Source organism: Mustela nigripes, chromosome 10, assembly GCF_022355385.1.
Source record: "Mustela nigripes isolate SB6536 chromosome 10, MUSNIG.SB6536, whole genome shotgun sequence".
Lineage (NCBI taxonomy): Eukaryota > Metazoa > Chordata > Mammalia > Carnivora > Mustelidae > Mustela > Mustela nigripes.
In genome coordinates, this window is record NC_081566.1 from 9,762,148 (window position 1) to 9,779,647 (window position 17,500).

At 46.3% G+C, this 17,500-nt stretch overlaps 1 protein-coding gene and 1 long non-coding RNA gene across 3 annotated transcripts; one reads left to right on the forward strand and one right to left on the reverse strand.

Annotated features, from left to right (window-relative positions):
* Positions 1 to 2,775: 2,775 nt before the first annotated feature.
* LOC132025385 (cytochrome c oxidase assembly protein COX20, mitochondrial) lies at positions 2,776 to 11,109 on the forward strand. Of its 2 annotated transcripts, none has more exons than XM_059412544.1 (4): positions 2,776 to 3,194; positions 9,865 to 9,979; positions 10,070 to 10,129; positions 10,835 to 10,999. In XM_059412544.1, the coding sequence occupies exons 1-3, from the start codon at positions 3,153 to 3,155 to the stop codon at positions 10,096 to 10,098; spliced, it is 186 nt and encodes a 61-aa protein (XP_059268527.1). In that variant the 5' UTR covers positions 2,776 to 3,152; the 3' UTR covers positions 10,099 to 10,129; positions 10,835 to 10,999. The 2 variants fall into 2 exon arrangements, with proteins under 2 accessions (XP_059268527.1, XP_059268526.1); XM_059412543.1 differs by having other exon boundaries at positions 2,792 to 3,194; positions 10,066 to 10,129; positions 10,835 to 11,109.
* Positions 11,110 to 11,662: 553 nt separating this feature from the next.
* Positions 11,663 to 15,346, reverse strand: LOC132025386 (uncharacterized). The gene is made up of 2 exons (XR_009406555.1): positions 13,201 to 15,346; positions 11,663 to 12,551 (listed from the first exon to the last, which is right to left on the reverse strand). It is a non-coding gene; the product is annotated as an uncharacterized LOC132025386 (long non-coding RNA).
* Between the last annotated feature and the right edge of the window lie 2,154 nt (positions 15,347 to 17,500).

A 17,500-nucleotide genomic window follows, 5' to 3' on the forward strand; every position in this document is an offset into this window, starting at 1 on the left:
GCGCCTGGGTGGCTCAGTGGGTTAAGCCGCTGCCTTCGGCTCAGGTCATGATCTCAGGGTCCTGGGATCGAGTCCCGCATTGGGCTCTCTGCTCAGCAGGGAGCCCGCTTCCCTCTCTCTCTCTCTGCCTGTCTCTCCATCTACTTGTGATTTCTCTCTGTCAAATAAATAAATAAAATCTTTAAAAAAAAAATGCCAAAAGCTGATCTTTTAAGAAATAAGACGTAAGCAATTAAAATTATTAATGAGAAAGGGAGCATATGAGGATCATTTTCAAAATTATGAGAGCATTTTTAAATTATGGGAGTCAGGGCACGCCTGTGTGGCTTAATCACTGGGCGTTTGCCTTCGGCTGGGGTCATGATCTCAGGGTCCTGGGATCGAGCCCCGCATTGGGCTCCCCGCTCAGCAGAAAGCCTGCTTCTCTCTCTCACTCCCCCGCTTGTGTTCACTCTCTCGCCGTGTCTGTCAAATAAATAAAACATTTAAATAATAATATTTAAATAAGTAAATAAATTATGGGAGTCAAGACTTACAAGCAAGACACAAGATGAAAAGTCATAAAAATTGATTAGACCCCATTTTTTATTATTTTTTAAGATTTTTTTCATTTATTTATTTGACAGAGATCACAAGTAGGCAGAGAGGCAGACAGAGAGAGGAGGAAGCAGGCTCCCTGCAGAGCAGAGAGACTGATGCTGGGCTCCATCCCGACCTGAGCCAAAGGTAGAGGCTTTAACCCCCTGAGCCACCCTGGCACCCCTAGACTCCATTATTAAAAAGAAGTTTAAGTCTCCATAAACTAAATTAACAATAAGTGAACTAGAAATAATTTATGAGTTAAAAGCCAAAACCATAAAGAGCTGCTACCAACTAATAAGGAAATCACATACACAACCAAAAATTTTAACGCACAAAACTGTTACACAAATTCTTGGAAAAAGCATTACCAATCAACATTTGAAAGAATGCTCACCTATAGTAGTAATCAGTAAAGTTTAAGGCAGTAAGACCCCACTTTTCACCCATCAAATCTGCAGAAATTTTAAAACCTAACATGCGGTGTTAAAAAGTTTGAAGAAACAGGCATTCTCATATATTGTCACTGGGAATGTAAATTGGTAGTATTTTTGGAGGACCATTTAGCAGTACATATTCAATTTTTTAATGTGCATCCCTCTTCCGATTAGGCCACTTCCAGAAATCCATCCGACAGAAATATTCGAACAGGTGCACAAAGATATAAGCATAAAAAGGATCCTGAAGCTTTTCTTTTTTCTATTTTGGGGGGGAGATTAGTACTAGTTTTCTGTATGTCAATCAGAAGGAAGATGAGGTTTGATGAAGGACTGATGAACGGCCTTTACAATGAATGAGAAAATCTATACCTACTTGCATGAAAAAAAAATTGCCAACAGCGTGTTCAATGGTAAAAAGTATTGAATGCAAAGACACATGTACACAGGGAGCCGCACGAAGAGGGGCACGTGTGGCATGGAGAGACTTCTGCCTTGTATCCTAAATCCCAGAGTTGTTTTAGTAAAAGGAAAAAAAAAAAGGAGAAAAAGGAACATTTTGGAAACAGACACATCCAAAGTGGGGAGTTGACCTTGGGGAGGAGGGAGGGGCGGAAGCGGAAGACGTTTTTTACTGCCCCACTCTCTGTAAACTGGTAAAAACAAACATGCAAGCTATTTTTGTGAAAATAAAACTTTTAATATAAAAATACTCTTCGAAGAAGGAGTTTACAGTTCTCACAAACAGAGGTTTACAGTCTTCGAAGTCACCCCGAGAAATACAACAGGATGCTCTGGGTGTTTCACCCGTACTTTTCCAGCTCTCCTTCCTTCACGAGGTCATTAGGAATTGCTTCGCAAGAACTCCTCTCTCCCCCACGGACTGGAGCCTTCCAGACCAAGAGCTCAAAGCGCCTTAGGCCGGCGGTCGCGGGGAGAACCCCCAGAGCAGGATCGCGGGGGCGCGCAGCAGTCCGAGCCCTGTCCGAGCTCCCGCAGCTCCTCCCGGACCGCAGCCACCGGCGCGGGCCAGTCCTCCACCGCGTAGCGCACCCGGACCGCAGAAAGCAGTTAGGCGAAGGCGAGGTCGCGAGCCGGAACGGATCGGGGCGACCGGCACTGCCACATGGCTGGCGCGCTGGCCGCGTAGACGCGTGCCCGGACGCGCCCCGGGAAGGGCACCAAGGCGGGCCGCGCGACACAAGGTGCAGAGGCCGGGAGGCGTGCGCCCACCGCCGGGCCCTCACCAGGGCGCGGACTGAGCCGCCGCCCGGCCTCTTCCGCCCCGGAGCCCCCGTCCGCAAGGGCCTTCTGGCCCCGCGCAGGGGCCCGGACGCCTTGACGCACGCCCGCCCCCGAGCGCGCCCTCCATTTTGTCCCCAGTCTCCTTCGGGCGAGCGGGGCGGCGCTATTTTAAAGCCGCGAAGTCATGGAGCGAAAAGGAGAGGCGGCGGGGCGGGCGCGGGACCTTGAAATGCAAGGGGCAGCGCTCGGGGCTACACAGCTGCCGGCGCTGGGGAGCCGCCGGCGGCACCCACGACTCGGTCTGGGGCCGGAAGGACAAAGGACATGCAGGGGACGCGGGCCGCGAGCGAGCGCGGGGCAACTTCCGGGCCGGTGGGCCAGGGCTGGGGGCGGGCTAGGCCGCCGACCCGGCCGCAGGGCCCGCGCGCAGGACAAAGCGGCGGCGGCGCGCCCGCTCCCCGCTGCCGCGGCCCGGCCCCGCCCCGCGCGCGCGCCCGGCGTTCAGGCACGCGGGCGCGAACCCGCGGCCGACGGGTAGAAATGGCGGTTGGGGCGGAAGGAGGGGCTGGGGCGGGAAGCAGCGCAGGCTCGAGGCTCCAGGGCGCTGTTCCGCCCCCGCCCCGCCGAGGATCCTGGTGCAGGGGTGTTTCACGAGCTGTCCTCCTCTCTCGGCCCCGGCCTCCCGGGCTGCGGAGGGCCCGCTAGGAAGAAGCCGTCACCCGTTACTTTGAACAAAGGAGACGGCCCCACAGGCCAGGCGACGGCCCGGCGCGGCCACTGCAGAGACGCAGAAACGTTCCCTAAAATGGCGGCCGGCGCGCGGGGGCGGGGCTGGCGGGGCTTCCGCTCGCGGCGCGGGCGGGGCGGGGCCGCATTCACCCACCGGAGCCCATGGCCGCCGCGCCAGACTCGGGCGAGCCCGCCAAGGGGAAGGTAACGGGGCGGTGGGGCGCGCGGGGCGCTCGGGCGGGGGGCGGGCTGCAGACCCCGGGCCGGGCCCCGTCCCTGGCTTCTCCGGCGTCGCGGCCTGCACACAGTTCCCGTCCCCACCCCGGCACGCTTTAGCTCCCTCGCCGGGCCCGAGGACAGGGGGGTGAAGCCCCGGGCGGGAGAGCTGGGCGCTGGAAGGGGCTGGTGCCGGGGCAGCGTGGTTTCCGAGCTGCCGGAGGACAGGCTGATGCGGTGTACTTGACACGGAGGGACCCAGAAGCGCTGTCGAGCAGTGAGAACCTGGGTTCGATCCTGAGCGGGAGGAGCGGACGTCAAGCGGGGGGTTTCCCTTTCAGTGCGCTGACTTGTAAACCGCACCATTCCACCCCTCTGCGTAAGATCCAGTCACCACAGCCCGTGGCTCCCGGGATAAAACCCGAGTTCCTTGGCCTGGACCGTAAAGCCTTGGACCAAGCCCTTGTCAGCCTGTGTCCGGCTCGTCCACTTCGCAGAGGCTTTGGAGACGGTGGGCCGCGAAGGGAGGGCGCGTTCTCCTGGGCGGGGGGAGGGGGGCGCTCCTGACTCCCCAGCGCAGACTGAAATGCGCCGGTTCCACCCCCCACCCGGCTCCCTTACTCGGCTGCCTCATTCCAGCAAGTCCCCGATTTTTGTCGTCTGCCCCTTGGGCTCCTTAAGGAAACCCAGTTTACCACCTTAGTGCTGAACAGATAATAGATGTTCAGAAAATAGGAAAAAAGCCGTTTTCCAGTGGTAAGCTTATAAAGATGTTGACAGCGGATCAGGGATGCACAAGTATTGACTCAAGACCCGCTGTGTGCCAGAATGCTCCTAATCTACAATTACAGGATATGCTCTCTCCAGCTTGGAAAATTTTGCTGCTTATTCAAAGTTACAGCTTTTCTGGGGACTTTAACATTTAAATTTCGCCAAGATCAATCAAATGGTTAATATGAACAAATATTGGATAAATTATTTCCAGATTTGAAATCAAAACACAGTGTGTCAGTTTTGACGCTATTGAGGTCTTTTGTTTTTCATGCCTCATACATTACTCGGAATATGCTTAATGTAACCCAAGTGTGCCCTTATTTAAAAGTGGTTTATTTCAGGAGGCACCATAACTATATAAACGGGGCTTTTATCCCTCTTGTGTCAGGTTATCGCCTTTGATAGGAGATAACTGCCATCATTTAAGGGTCAGAAGTATGGTTTAGCCATTAAAAGTAAAAAAAAAAAAAAAAACCGGAAAGTATAATAATAATGACCTAATTGGTTCATCATTAGTAAAACAAAATACTGCGGTTGGTGAAATGAAGGACAGGTACAAGCCCTAAAACTGAGCACTGACCAGATTTTGTGTGGTGAGGTTGAAGAAAAAAACCAAAGACTTATAAATTGCTCATGAAATACTCGTATCAAAGCTCCCTAAGGAGATTATAAAGTTTATATAACATAAGCTAGGACTGAATTAGTAGCCCAGGGTAATGTCAGAGAAGGAAGGGTGCCGTGATCAAGCTGACAGAACCAACCCTCAGACACTCTGCTCCCATTCTTTACTCTCCAGGAAACTTTAAAATACGAAATTTGGTACATGCCTACCAGGAAGGTGCTGTAGGTAAATTTTCAATTTATTAATAAACCCACTGAAGAAAGTGGTGTATGTATCTACTGAGTATTAGGCACTAAACTAGGAGCTAAAGATACAGCTTTGATCAAAACAGGCGAAATGTTCCTTGTGGAACTCACATTCTACTGCAGGAATCAAACAGGTAATCACACTGTCATTTACTGAGCCAACCACGCAGAGATCCTGGAGAAAGGCAGCACAGCACGCGCTAGGTCTCGTTTTATCAGAGGAGCGCCAGTGTACGAAGACTAGAAGACAAGATAAAGAGGGATTCAAGAGAGGAGGATGGGTGCTAGGTCGAGGAGGGTGGGTGTCCGGTCCGGCAGGGCCTTCCCAGCAGCTGTAAGGCACGGAGGGTTTTCAAAGGACCATGATCCAGCCATCTGAGTGCAATCAAGAACTTTTAAGATCCTGTGAGAGACCATGGTAATCTGGGAGTAGCGGCAGCAGAGGTGAGAAGTGGTTCAGTTCCAGCTGTATTCGGTTCTGGTATAGGCCAGACTTGCTGAGCACGGAACATGGGTTTGATGGAAGAAATCAAGAATGACTCCTAAGGTTTTGGTATGCAAATTCGGTGAGTAGTGATGCCTGAAAAATATCGTAATTGGAAGTCCTAAATTCAAGACGCTTCTTTGACATCCAAAAGGTGTTGGCTAGACCAATGAATTAGAAGACAGAATACTTGGGAGAGGTTAGATGTGATTTACCAAATTGGCAGGCATCGTCGTGTAAATGGCATTTAAGTGAAAGCCTGCATTTCTGAGCGGGCCAGGGCAGCTCTTCAGACTGAGAGGTCGTCAGAGGAGGGAACAGAAGCCAAACTGCTAGGAATGGCCAGTGAGGTGGAAACCCAGGAAGCCTTGTCCTCTTTGAAGCCAAGTAAAGAAAATGTTTCAAAAACATTTTTATTTATCTGTGCCATGTGTTGATCTGGACCAAGCTGCTGCGGTGCAGTGTAGGGTAAATGCTCTTTGAAGGGACTTAAAACAGAGAAGAGGTTTCTAACACGTAAGTTAACGAGTTTTGCAGTGAAAGGGAGCAGAGAAATGGGGTAGTAGCTTAGGAGGCTTGTGGAGGAAAGGAGTGTCAAAAGAGTTTTTTGTTTATACTGGAGAGGAAAAATAATGGTGCAAGTGAGGACAGGGGGATGAGAGGCAACTTCTGCAGTGAAATCAACTGCAGTTAGGACCAGTGGGGCGCCTGGGGGCGCAGTCGATGCGTCTGCCTTCGACTCAGGTCATGATCCCAGGGTCCTGGGATGGAACCCTGTCTCCACTTCTCTGCTCAGAGGGGTGTCTGCTTCTCCCTCCCCCCAGCCCCCACTCCCGCTCTATTTCAAGTAAAATCTTAAAAAAAAAAAAAAAAAGAGCCAGTTTCCCTCTATGCAGCAAGAGGAAGGACTCTGTACACCGATGCAGAGACGTCTGGCAGTGGGAATGGGCTGGCTCTAATTCAGTGTATTTCCTTAAATTATTAAATTGATAGTCCAGCTTAGAAATCTTTTAAGCATCTTTTAGTTTCATCAAGGTGAGTTGGAAGATCTGTTGTTTTAAATCTAAGCTTAAAAACTTCATGGATGCCTGGCTGACTCAGTTGGCAGAGGGATGGACTCTTGATTTTGGGGTCGTGAGTTTGAGCCCCATGCTGGGTGTCGTTTACCTAAAAAAAAAAAAAAAAAAAAACTTTTTTTTTTTTTTTTTTTAAAGATTTTTAGCCTAGGAGTTTAAACCTTCATTAGTTTAAGGCTTAAGTTTGTTAACAGCAAAAGTTAAACCTTAAGATTGCAGACTATGCAGGGAATAAAAATGTGAAACACTTGTACATCATAAATAGAACTACTTAAAAGGGATTTATGGCTTGAACCCTCTATTGAGACTTATAGTTCAGTGTACTTTCTAAAAACATTGTATGTGCTTAAGACTGGTTCTTCGTTTTCCTGTATTTGCTTTTAAGTAATCTGTAGTCTAAACTCCAACTTTACCAGGAGGCCAGGTATTCTCTACCCAGTTTCGATACAAATTGCAGAGAAACTGGTTATGTACTTAGTCCTGTCCACCCCCTCCCCCCACAAGACGTGTAACCTTTGGGAAACGTCTCCCTAGCCTTCGTTTTTTCATTCATGACCAAATGGCTAAGTGACAAAGAACAGGTTTTGGAGATCTGGACACAGGAGAGGTTGAGAACAAGGAATGTAACGGGCCTGGCAGGAGCAGCCCCCCCCCGCCCCCCGCCCCGCCACCTCTAAATCAGGGCATTTATCAGACCAGCGCTGGTTTCCCAGCTTCGGCCTTGCTGACGCAACCCCGGTTTTGCTGGGCACGGGGCTGACCAATGCTGAGAAGGTCTGGCGGCAGCACCCTTGGCCTGGAGCCACATGTTGGGCTTTAAAAGGTTCCATTTAAAAAAGGAGATGTAATTTCTGTTAAGGCATCTTTTTTTTTTTTTTTAAAGATTTTATTTATCTGACAGATCACAAGAAGGCAGAGAGGCAGGCAGAGAGAGAGCAGGAAGCAGGCTCCCTGCTGAGCAGAGAGCCCGACGCGGGGCTCGATCCCAGGACCCTCAGATCATGGCCTGAGCCGAAGGCAGTGGCTTAACCCACTGAGCCACCCAGGCGCCCCAAGGCATCTTTTTAAATAAGCAGATTTAAAAAAAAAAAAAAGATGTATTCATTACAGAGCGTGCACGGGGGAAGGGGGCAGAGGGAGAATCTCTAGCACTTGGCCTTGAGCACAGAGCCAGATGCAAGGCTCCAGCTGGGGACCCCGAGATCATGACCTGAGCTCAAAAGAGTCAGACGCTTTTCACATTGTGCCACCCAGACACGCTGAAATATGATTATTTTTGAACACACCTTAAAAGCACTTTGAAGATATTAAGAGAGCAGGGGAGGGGGCAAGCTTACTCCACGCTGAGCGCAGACCCTGATGCAGGGCTCCATGGCACAACCTCTGAGATGACGACCCAAGCCAGAAAATCACAAGCCTTGGCCGACTGAGCCACCCAGGCACCCAAAACTATTTTTCTAAGCAGTATCTAAAAGCGGTTTCCTCAATCTGATAGGTTCACAGGGGAGAAAGAAAAAACAAAAATCTTTTAAGTTTTCCAAACTCAGATCGCCATGGCCCATCCCAGACCAGAGTCAGCATCAGAGGGGGCAGGATAATGAAAACCTCGGGACCGAGAAAGATGCTGTCCTAGCGGACTCGAGCAGCACTCGGGATTTGACAAGCATACTTACACTTTGTGAAGAACCGGGGTTTAAGAACATGTTGTCCAAGTGCCCCACAAATGTTTTGTCTGCAGATTTGGGGGTACCCTGGGGTCACGTTAGGGCTCTGCCATGGAAGGGAAGCCACACAAAACAGCTATGGTGTGGTGTGTGCAGTGGCATGTCCAGTAGTTCCTTTTCTTCTCAGGACCCCCAACCCCTGGGGTGGAAGGTGGTGGTGTTCTATAGCTTCTAAGACCTAAAAGGGGCACTAATCACCACCTTGGCCTTCCTCTAGGAAAGGAAGCTCCTCTGAAGGTGCAGGCGTTCGCCCTGGCCTGGAATGTGGAGCCCCGCTGTCTGCAGGGTAGCTCACGACCCTCACGCCTGCCAGGACTAGATTCCACTTGGCTAGTTTTTTTTTTTTTTTCCTAAATAAAGCAAAATAATCTAGCAGCAGAATTAAATTCCCCAGCCTCTAAGATTTATATTGAAGAGCTTTTTACAATTGAAGCCTGCAACACTGAGCACCTGCTGTGTCCACCAAGTGATGTTAGGCTGTGTGTCGGGGTGGGGTTTGGAGAGGGACAGAGACAAAAGTTTAAAAAAAAAAAAAAAAGGAATAATCAAGAAAATATATAGTTTTTGCTTTATTATGAACCAAATCACACTTGGTCTTTTCTGGCAGCGATCTGAGCCAAAGCAGCCAACAGGGGAATATACTTTCAAGAACATCCTTTGTCGTCCAGCCCGTAGCCGGACTTGCCTTTTGGGTTCCTTTCCCTTCACGTTACTTTCGAGGCACCCCCTCACCCTCCACAATGCTCCCGTTTAAGCAGAAAACCCTGCTTCCTTCTAAGTCAAGTTTTAGGGACGTCTCATGAAGTCTTCTAAGTCCTTACTAATGGGAATGCCACAGTGAAACAAACAAAAGTGTGTCCTTCCCTCCCAGGCCCCTAAAAATGTTCCATTTGACATTAAAACATGGAAACGTGAAGGTTAAGCTGGCAGTATCTTCTTTTTTTGATTAAAAAATCAGGAAAATCAAGTCCATAAATCCCATGAAAACTGCGCAGAAACAGTGTAAGAATCACTCATTTTAGCACTTGAATTTATGACATAGCCCAATGCCTTTCATTACAGAAGGGTGGGCCACGGAGATTAAAAAAATACATGTATCCTACAGGTGATCCAGTTAGTGGCAGAGCCGAGACAAAACCCAACTGTGGATTTCCAGCTTTTCCCCTCACACCTTCCCTCCCCTAAGTATAGTCGCCATGTCCTACCAACAAAGACTCAAATACAGTCAGGTGCAGTTTCTCACCACAGGTAAGGAAACGAGAGAGCTACTGCACACATTTTTAATACCAGTAAAATCTGAAGTTCTTGAATTTAAAACTTTGCTATTATCAGCAAACCTGGTTAGAATAATTCTACTTTACCCATTTTGTGTCCCCCAAACTGGAAGAACTGTGGTGCTCATTTCAGGGATGGCCAGATTCCCAGATCATTTCATAGATGTTTTAAAAGACCTCATAAAATAGCATATGCTGTTACCCCCAGACCAGTTAGAAAATTTCATAATATTAACACCATAATTTAATTGGTTTAGGTTTAAGTTGCACTGCTGTTACAGGATTTTCTGGTCCGATTCTCAAGGTTTCCTACTTAAAATTCAGACTGTAGGCCAAAAACCTGATGACCAATGACGGTAAACCAAGATTCACGGTTATCACCTAGCACATTCTCTGATCTTTGCCAAACCAGTAAAATATTTACTTGTTCAATCCAGGTTCTCTTCTGTTTTATCCTAGCCCTTTAAGCTCCTAGGAATTTTAGATGTTGAGAACATTCCCTGTGCTCGGGACTCGGTATTGTATGGTTCATTAGGATCTGTTGTGGCTGGCCTTGGACATTTTTTATTAACTAGTGAGTATCTTCTTCTTAATGTATGATGGACATTTTCTAAATGGACTAATGTCAAATTTAATTACAGTGGTTATGGTTTTTGACAGGTAGGATTAGAAGATCATGTGATGTTGGAGTAGGAGGATTTATCTTGGTGACTTTAGGATGCTGGTATGTGTACCAAGTAATTCAAGAAGATCCAGGATCATGATTGATCTATTTCAAGCACATGCTCTTTCCAAGCAATCTGTCACTGGAAGACTCCCACCCCCTCAGTGAGGAATGTTTTTTTGTTTTTTGTTTTCTTAATTTAATGGAAACTTGCCTTACAAAATGGTAATGCTGGGATGCCTCTTTCAAGCATGTATATGCAGACACATCGTACATACCATTTGTCAAATGAGCAGATGAATGGGTGACATTCCACCAACACCAAGTTACAATGTCTAACCTGGGAAGGCCTCAACCTCTCAGGTCACCCTGATGCTCTCATTTCCTGCTCATGACATTACAGCTGAAAAGCCTCCTCTAAGAATGTGCTCACAACTGCCGAAACCCGTGCACGGATTTCCTGTGTTCTGAGCAAGAAAAGCCAGAGCCAAGAGTACGTAGTATATATATGGTTCCACTGGAGGAGATTCTATCAGAAAAACTAAGCTAGAGGGGGTCAAAAGCCTCACTTTAGGTACCCATCTTAGTGATTTGTTAATGACACTGAACCGCTCCAGAACAGCCCTCCAAATTACAACGGCTGTATTCATACAGTCTTGGGGTAACCATCTGTAAACATCTTAGATTTTGTTACTACAAATCTCAAAATGGTTTCCAGAGGAACTTTTCTGTTAAAATGACTCAGTTGTGTTCTTTTCTTGTAAGGTTCCATTGTAGGTATAATTACGCAAAGCTAAGAATCCAGGAAAGAATTGCCAGAGATGGAATTAAAAATCAGATTCTCTACGAAAGTACCCACCTTGATCCTGAAAGAAAACAAAGCAAGAGCGGCAGCTGAGCAGGGTCTCAAGCATCAAAAACCCGACGGTGGCTGAAGGGGTCGCTGCGAGTCACATGGAGGGTAGCCGATCACCCTCGTGTGTGCGTGTCCCACCAGACTTTCAGTCACATAAAATTAAATAAAAGATGTGTGTGTTGCAGTTTTTTTTTTTTTTAAACTCTTGTATGAAGGCCCACACACTTGCTCTGGCCCTTGCTCTACTGCCAGGAAAAGCATCTTTTGGACTTGCCGAACTTGGTGCAGAGACCAGAGTATAAACAAGAGTCTCCTGCTGGATTTCCAAACTCCTCTTAAAGACAAATCACTGTACTACTGCACCTTGTTAAAAATGAGGCAGTACTCCCCAGTTTCTAAAGTCAGTACCTTTGTCAGAACACTGAAGGTTTTTTTTGACTTTGCAAATTGCTATTTGTAAAAACAAACACTCACTGCTTGACCCTGTTCTTCCATTTCTTAGAACAGGTAGGTCATCTCCCCCAAAGTAAAGATAAAGGTAGTTATTAAACGCTCTATGTGTTTCTGGATGTATGCAGTGTTTTGGAATTTAAACAGACACCTGGCACGCACAGAAGTATCTTCAGAACTAGTCTGATGCAAAACCACCACAGGATCACACACACATCACTACACTAATATGTCATTTAGAATTCAATCTGCTGCTATTAAAAAAGGGCAAAAAACAAGACACCCAACCAAGTCCACAGCATTTATTCATTCAGGAAAAAAACTCTCCCTCCAAAGCAATGCAATTTGTTTTAATGTCAACATTACTTTAAGAGAATCTTTTAAATATAACACAAAACACAAGCTAGAGGTGTTCCTGGTTAAGAAATGACAATGAAAAAGACCAGCAGACAAGGACTCTGGCATCATTAATGATCCTGTTACTTGATTATCACGGTAAGCCAGAGAAGGTGAAGCTATCCTGAGATTTTATCTTGTTCTCTCAGGGCTTTTCAAGGGGGAAGTGGGGAGCGCGTGCTCGGTCTGGTTCACAGGAAGGGGCATCTCCCTCCTGCGCCCACTCTTCCTGGGGTCCTTCCGAGGGGCAGCGCACGCAGGCCATGCGGGTTACCAAATGCCACTGTCAAGCATGAGCCCGCAGATACTTGTACTGACCCTAATCCTCTAGCAGCCACCACAGGTAGGACTTGGACACTAATTAGGGAAGGCTGTTGTTAGAAAGGAAAAGGCAGTTTCCAAGACGGTACCACCTGTCCACTCTACGGGCACAAGTCAGAGCTGAATCCAATCTGCGTTACTCCAACTGACCAGTCCCTCCCATTTTAGGAGGCAGCACCATATGTGAGTAGGGGGACCCCGGAGGAGTACTCCTCAGCCCCGATCTTTAACAATGTTTGTGCCACTTAGGACCTCCGCTTCCGCTTCCAAACGCACGCAGAGTATAGAACTGGGCGACCGGATGGAGTCTTAACTAAATCCCCGCCTAGCTCTCCCATACTAGGGTTACATCTTACCCTGAGTAAGAGAAACCTCTCTTGGCCGGCAAAATTTCCAAGGCCTTCACCAATAACAAGGTTAGTTCACTTTCCCAGCAGAATGACTGTGTAAACTGGAGACCTGGATAAAAACAAAGTGGTGACACACTTACTTGGATAACTTTGAAAATATCAGTAAGTAGAAGTAATAGTTGGGGAAGGAAACAGGTATTAATAACCTATTTTCCTTCCCCAACTATTAAGAGGTTACAGAAATGCTAACAGGTTACTGGGCTACACAACGCACTCCAGGTCCCTACGCCGTGGCTACTGGATACCGCGGACAAGGCCTCCAGACGGACTTCACACTCCCACTTCCGGTCTCCAGCCCCATCTACTTGCCCTCTGCCACCCAAGTCCAAGTTCAAACTGTGTGAAGTCTGTGCCCATCCCCTCTGCGTGGGCACCCCCGGCCTCTGCTCCAACTTTTCCTTTCTAGGGACGCCTTCCTCCAGCAGCTTCTCTCAATCCCTTCTGCTCACTAACCTCTGGGAAGGAGAATCACCTTCTCATTTAGGTTCTCCTACTACTAGCTACCACTTTCACCGGTCACTTAGGCTCCAAGCAGAGCTTCAGCGTCTCATGGAGGACCCTCCTTGGTGTCCGGCGTGAAACCAGCCACGCGTGTCTGCTGGATCGCATCACTGAACGTTCACTCGCCCAGAGACAGAGTCCACGCTCCCCCCTCATCCAAACGCGCCTTCCACGGCCCAGACCGACGAGCGACCTACCTCTCGTGCCCACTCGGGAGCCTCCGGCGGCACTGCTTCCTTCATTGTACCATGAACTCCAGAACGTCACACTAGGTGATATAGCAGGAGATACCAGCTAAATAGCTGATTAAAATAGAAGTGTGGTCATTAGTAATTTGAAAAACCTCTCCCGGCTTTATCTATCATACTTCGTTAAATCTCTCTAGCGTCTAAGCATCTCCCCCTTCCCTCAACCCCTCCCTTCTTTTCCTGGACTACTTGGCTTTTCCAGCACAGTTAAAAGGACCTCAGGGAATTTAAAATTAACTAGAAGCTTTTCTCTGGACTTGTGATTTATAATGACTGAGTTCGGCAACAAAAATTTTTAACTATTCCTAACACCATTATTTGATTTGCAAGCATCTTTTTAGTCTACGTACCTCTACTCCATCGCTGGTTTCCCTTTGCTTCGATTATATAATGCGAGGAGGTCTATATAATAAATTCAGGATTCCTGTTTATGCACTTTTCAGCAAAGAGCTAGGGATCAAATAGGGTTTGAATCCTTCTATTCCTAGATAAAAATCTGTAGTGATGGGGGTCAAGGCACCCCTTTAAAATTCATGTTAATATAGGTACTTTACTTGGGTAAACAGAAAATCTGAAGTAGAAAAATTAAAGCGACTGCTTGAATTCTGATTTTTAATGGTCCTCTGGAATATTTTTTCGAAGCATCTTAAAATAGGGTCCAGTGGTCATTCAATCAGGACAATATACCAATATCCTCCACCACCCGAGTCCTGGCATCTTACACAGCTGATTTTATGCAATAAGCTCCATCTTTTTCTCTTAAAATAGGAAGCTTTGGGGGGCAAAAACTTATTGCCAGGATCTTGAAAATCTTACATTTTGAAGCTGTTGTAACACGAACACTACAGGTGTTGCAAGTAGTTTTTAACTACATTTGCCTTACTCTTCATTTTCTAGAATACAGATGATTTCCACCACCCCCACCCCCCCCCACCGCCCACCAAGTCCTTCTATCTTGACAAAACTACCAGTGACATTGTAAGCAGGTACGAAATTCAGAAAGGCTTCTATTGTTCCCTTTTTAAGTTTAGATCAAGTTAAAAATCTGTTCAACCACCTTACATGGTCTACCCCTCAGGAAAGCAAATAATCTGCAAACCCTGGTTTCTTAATGGATCGGTTTCCACAGAAATGTTTCTTCCCTTTAGACCATGAGGACAAGTCATATGCAATGAACCCTATGCTTTGCCATCTGAATTCAAAGCTTCTGAAACAAATGTTCTAGTTAAAAAAAAATTTTTTCCCCCTCAAATGAACAAAATGTTAGGATTTTTACCTTTTGGGTCTGAAACCGAGCTGTCTGCTCTTTCAGCCATTAGATTTTTAGTTGACACAGTAGAACTGAGTTTCAGTGAGCAACTCCTGACAGCTACATTTCAAATCAGTATAGCAGCCGGGTCCTCTCATTTCACCAAGATACATTATTCTGGAGTATGTGGTGGAAGAACAATAGATTTCCTCTAAGCTTCTTAGCAAGTCTTAAATGACTTCTGGGCAATGAGAAATTATTTGCTCTGGAGACACCGAGCTTTTTTATTCCTTCTGTCTTTACAATTTAAATTTACTTCCTATAGTTGGTGTTTCCACTTTGACATGGAGTGTGCTACGTCCTCCTTCTCCAAAAGGCTCTGTCTAGTTTCCAAATGTTTATAAGCTGGTAAAGAGTATTTGTGCGTTTTGCATAGATGCAGAAGGTTGGGAAAAACAAAGGACATGGGTATCTTAGACTCATTTTTCTACATTAAAATATTTTAAGTATTTAAGCTCTGCGAGTGAGAAGTATTAAAATGAATGTCTTACAAAAACTTAAAACAGAAGGAATTTCAATGGCTAGAACCCTGTAAGGATTCGGCTCCATCTGCATAGTCTTAAACCTAGGTGAGAGGACCGCCAACGGCTTACCACCACTGACTAGCTCACATCTCAGGTATGCAACGGGTAAAGTGAGAAACCCTTTCCCCCGTTTATACGATCTACCCCATCGGGGTTAGCAGTGGTTCCCTTTTCCCATCCTTTTACATAAGGGAGTTCTGATGAACGTGACCCTGGAAGCCCAATGTAACACGTGTTAAATGTACAAGCAGCAATTAATTTGGAATACCTATTAGAATCACTGGAACACATTTAGTTGGGCCCTTTTACTCTTCCACACAGCACATTCACATGGACAGACTAAGGAAAAGGAGATGAAATTTAAATCAGCATTTTTTTTTTTTGTTTTGCTTTATTACCTTAAAAAAATAGATGTTAAGTTGGAACCTTTTATTGTACTTGACCATGATGCTCCCACTCCCATTCACTACCGACAACGGACACGTAAGGTCACCTTCTGCTCACAGCTACCTGTTACCTGCCGTTCAAGTAAACCCCCACCGTTCTTCGGAAGGATGGAGTTTACCTCACCTTCCCTCGGCATGCCCTAATCCTTCACAGCTTCTACATCCCGGGTTAACGGACTATACTGGCCATCTCACTATTTTGTTTTCGCTGATGCCCATTAGTGAATAGGCCTCTCAGGCGCTTGCCAAGTGCAGAATACTTGACCGTCCCCAGCGGACCTGACTTCCTCCGACATCACGGCCCGGAAGAGCAACAGCAGGAAGCTCCGTGTCCATGAGGCAGACCGTGAGCTTTCCAGCCCCTAATCCCCACAGCACCACCGGCTGCGCCGCGATCACTAACAGTGCAGCAGAGGAAGTCCACTTTCCCGTGAAGACCTTTATCAATCTGCCTGGACGGTTATTACCTCAACACTTTTGACTACAGCATATTGTTTCTCATACCCACAGATCCAGCTTTGTTTAAAAGCAAAACCCTGTTCTTGTCAAGACGCAAGGATGTGTTGGATCCTGGCATGAGAAGGGAGAAAACAACTGTAATCTTCCTAGGCAATGATCAAGTAAACACAAATTTAAGCACATTGTTAAGGTCTTGTCCCAATAACCTACCTAACCAGTGGTTCCTGATGTGCTGGCTTAGCAGTCTGTCTGTTCCCTTACAAACACTCATCTGCGATCACAACGAAATTCCCCAGCTACCTACGTCAATTACCAAATACCTGTCCTTACTCCGCTTTCCATACTGACAGCACATCCCAACGTAACCTCACAATTCACGCAGGTGTCACATTTTAAAAATAAGTCTAGGTGAACGTTTCAAACATAATATTTTACAATCTACTCAGCCTTACAGACTAAATTTAGGTCCTTAGGCAATCTAATTAAATATATCCAATCACCTAGATTTTTAGTCAACTGGGTAGGTCGGACAGTACAGCCTTACTGTAAGTGCAAACTGTTAGCCATTTCCCACCAACCTAAAGCCCTCTTTGGGGGCTCCAATTACTCCCCAAATCAAAGTGTGACCATCAAATAAGTACCATGTTTTTAGCAAAACACAGTAAAAATGAACTATGAAGGTAGGTTATTTCAACTACTTGATTTCACACACACATAAACTTTGGAATGTTAAGATGCTGCGGATCCTGGGTTTTCTCTTTGTCCTACCCCACACACTCGAAAGAGATACATACTGTATCCATCAGCACACTTTTAGGTCGCTTCCAAAATAATTCTGAAGGGTTTATTTCAGTATCAAGGTTAGTAAAGATTAGTAAGACAAAAGTTAGCTACACAAAGGATGTTTAGTATGTGTCTAACATGGTATCTGTAAGCACTGGCAACTAGGTATAAAAACAAAACCAAAAAAATGGGCATTAGAGCAACCAAAATAAAAACCCAACCACTCAACTGGTGAGACCTACCACCCGCGTGTTCTAGCGGAGAAGCTGAACATAATAGGGCCAAGGAGGACATTCAAATCTAAAAATTATCCAAGTTACCAGAAGGGTACTCTAGTTTTAAGTAAGTTTAGGCCAGTAACGATATGAAGAGACCTGTTTCCACTAATAAATTCATACTGCTGTTTTGGGAGCTAATGCAGGTGATTCTTACTCAAAGTACTAACTTAATATCCTTTAACGCTTGTATTAACAAATGCAACCTACTGCCAAGGTCAGAATACCACATATCCTTACTAAAAAATGTTAAAACTAAAACCAAGTTTCTCTCAGAGCCTCAGAAACGGGAACCACAAAGTTTCGATTCAATCCATTTTAAAAATTTTGAGAAAATGGCTTTAGAAAAAAATACCATTCTACAGTATTTCTACAGTATTTCGTAGCAATTCTACAAGTAGATCTACATTATTTCATGGACTATTCTGGGGTATGGGAGCAGAGAATCATTCT

Coding starts and splice junctions, on each gene's coding strand:
- LOC132025385 (XM_059412543.1), top strand. CDS start 3,153: ATGGCCGCCGCGCCAGACTCGGGCGAGCCCGCCAAGGGGAAG. Junction 3,195..9,864: donor GCGAGCCCGCCAAGGGGAAG/GTAACGGGGCGG, acceptor GTTTTATCCTAG/CCCTTTAAGCTCCTAGGAAT. Junction 9,980..10,065: donor TGGACATTTTTTATTAACTA/GTGAGTATCTTC, acceptor GGTTTTTGACAG/GTAGGATTAGAAGATCATGT.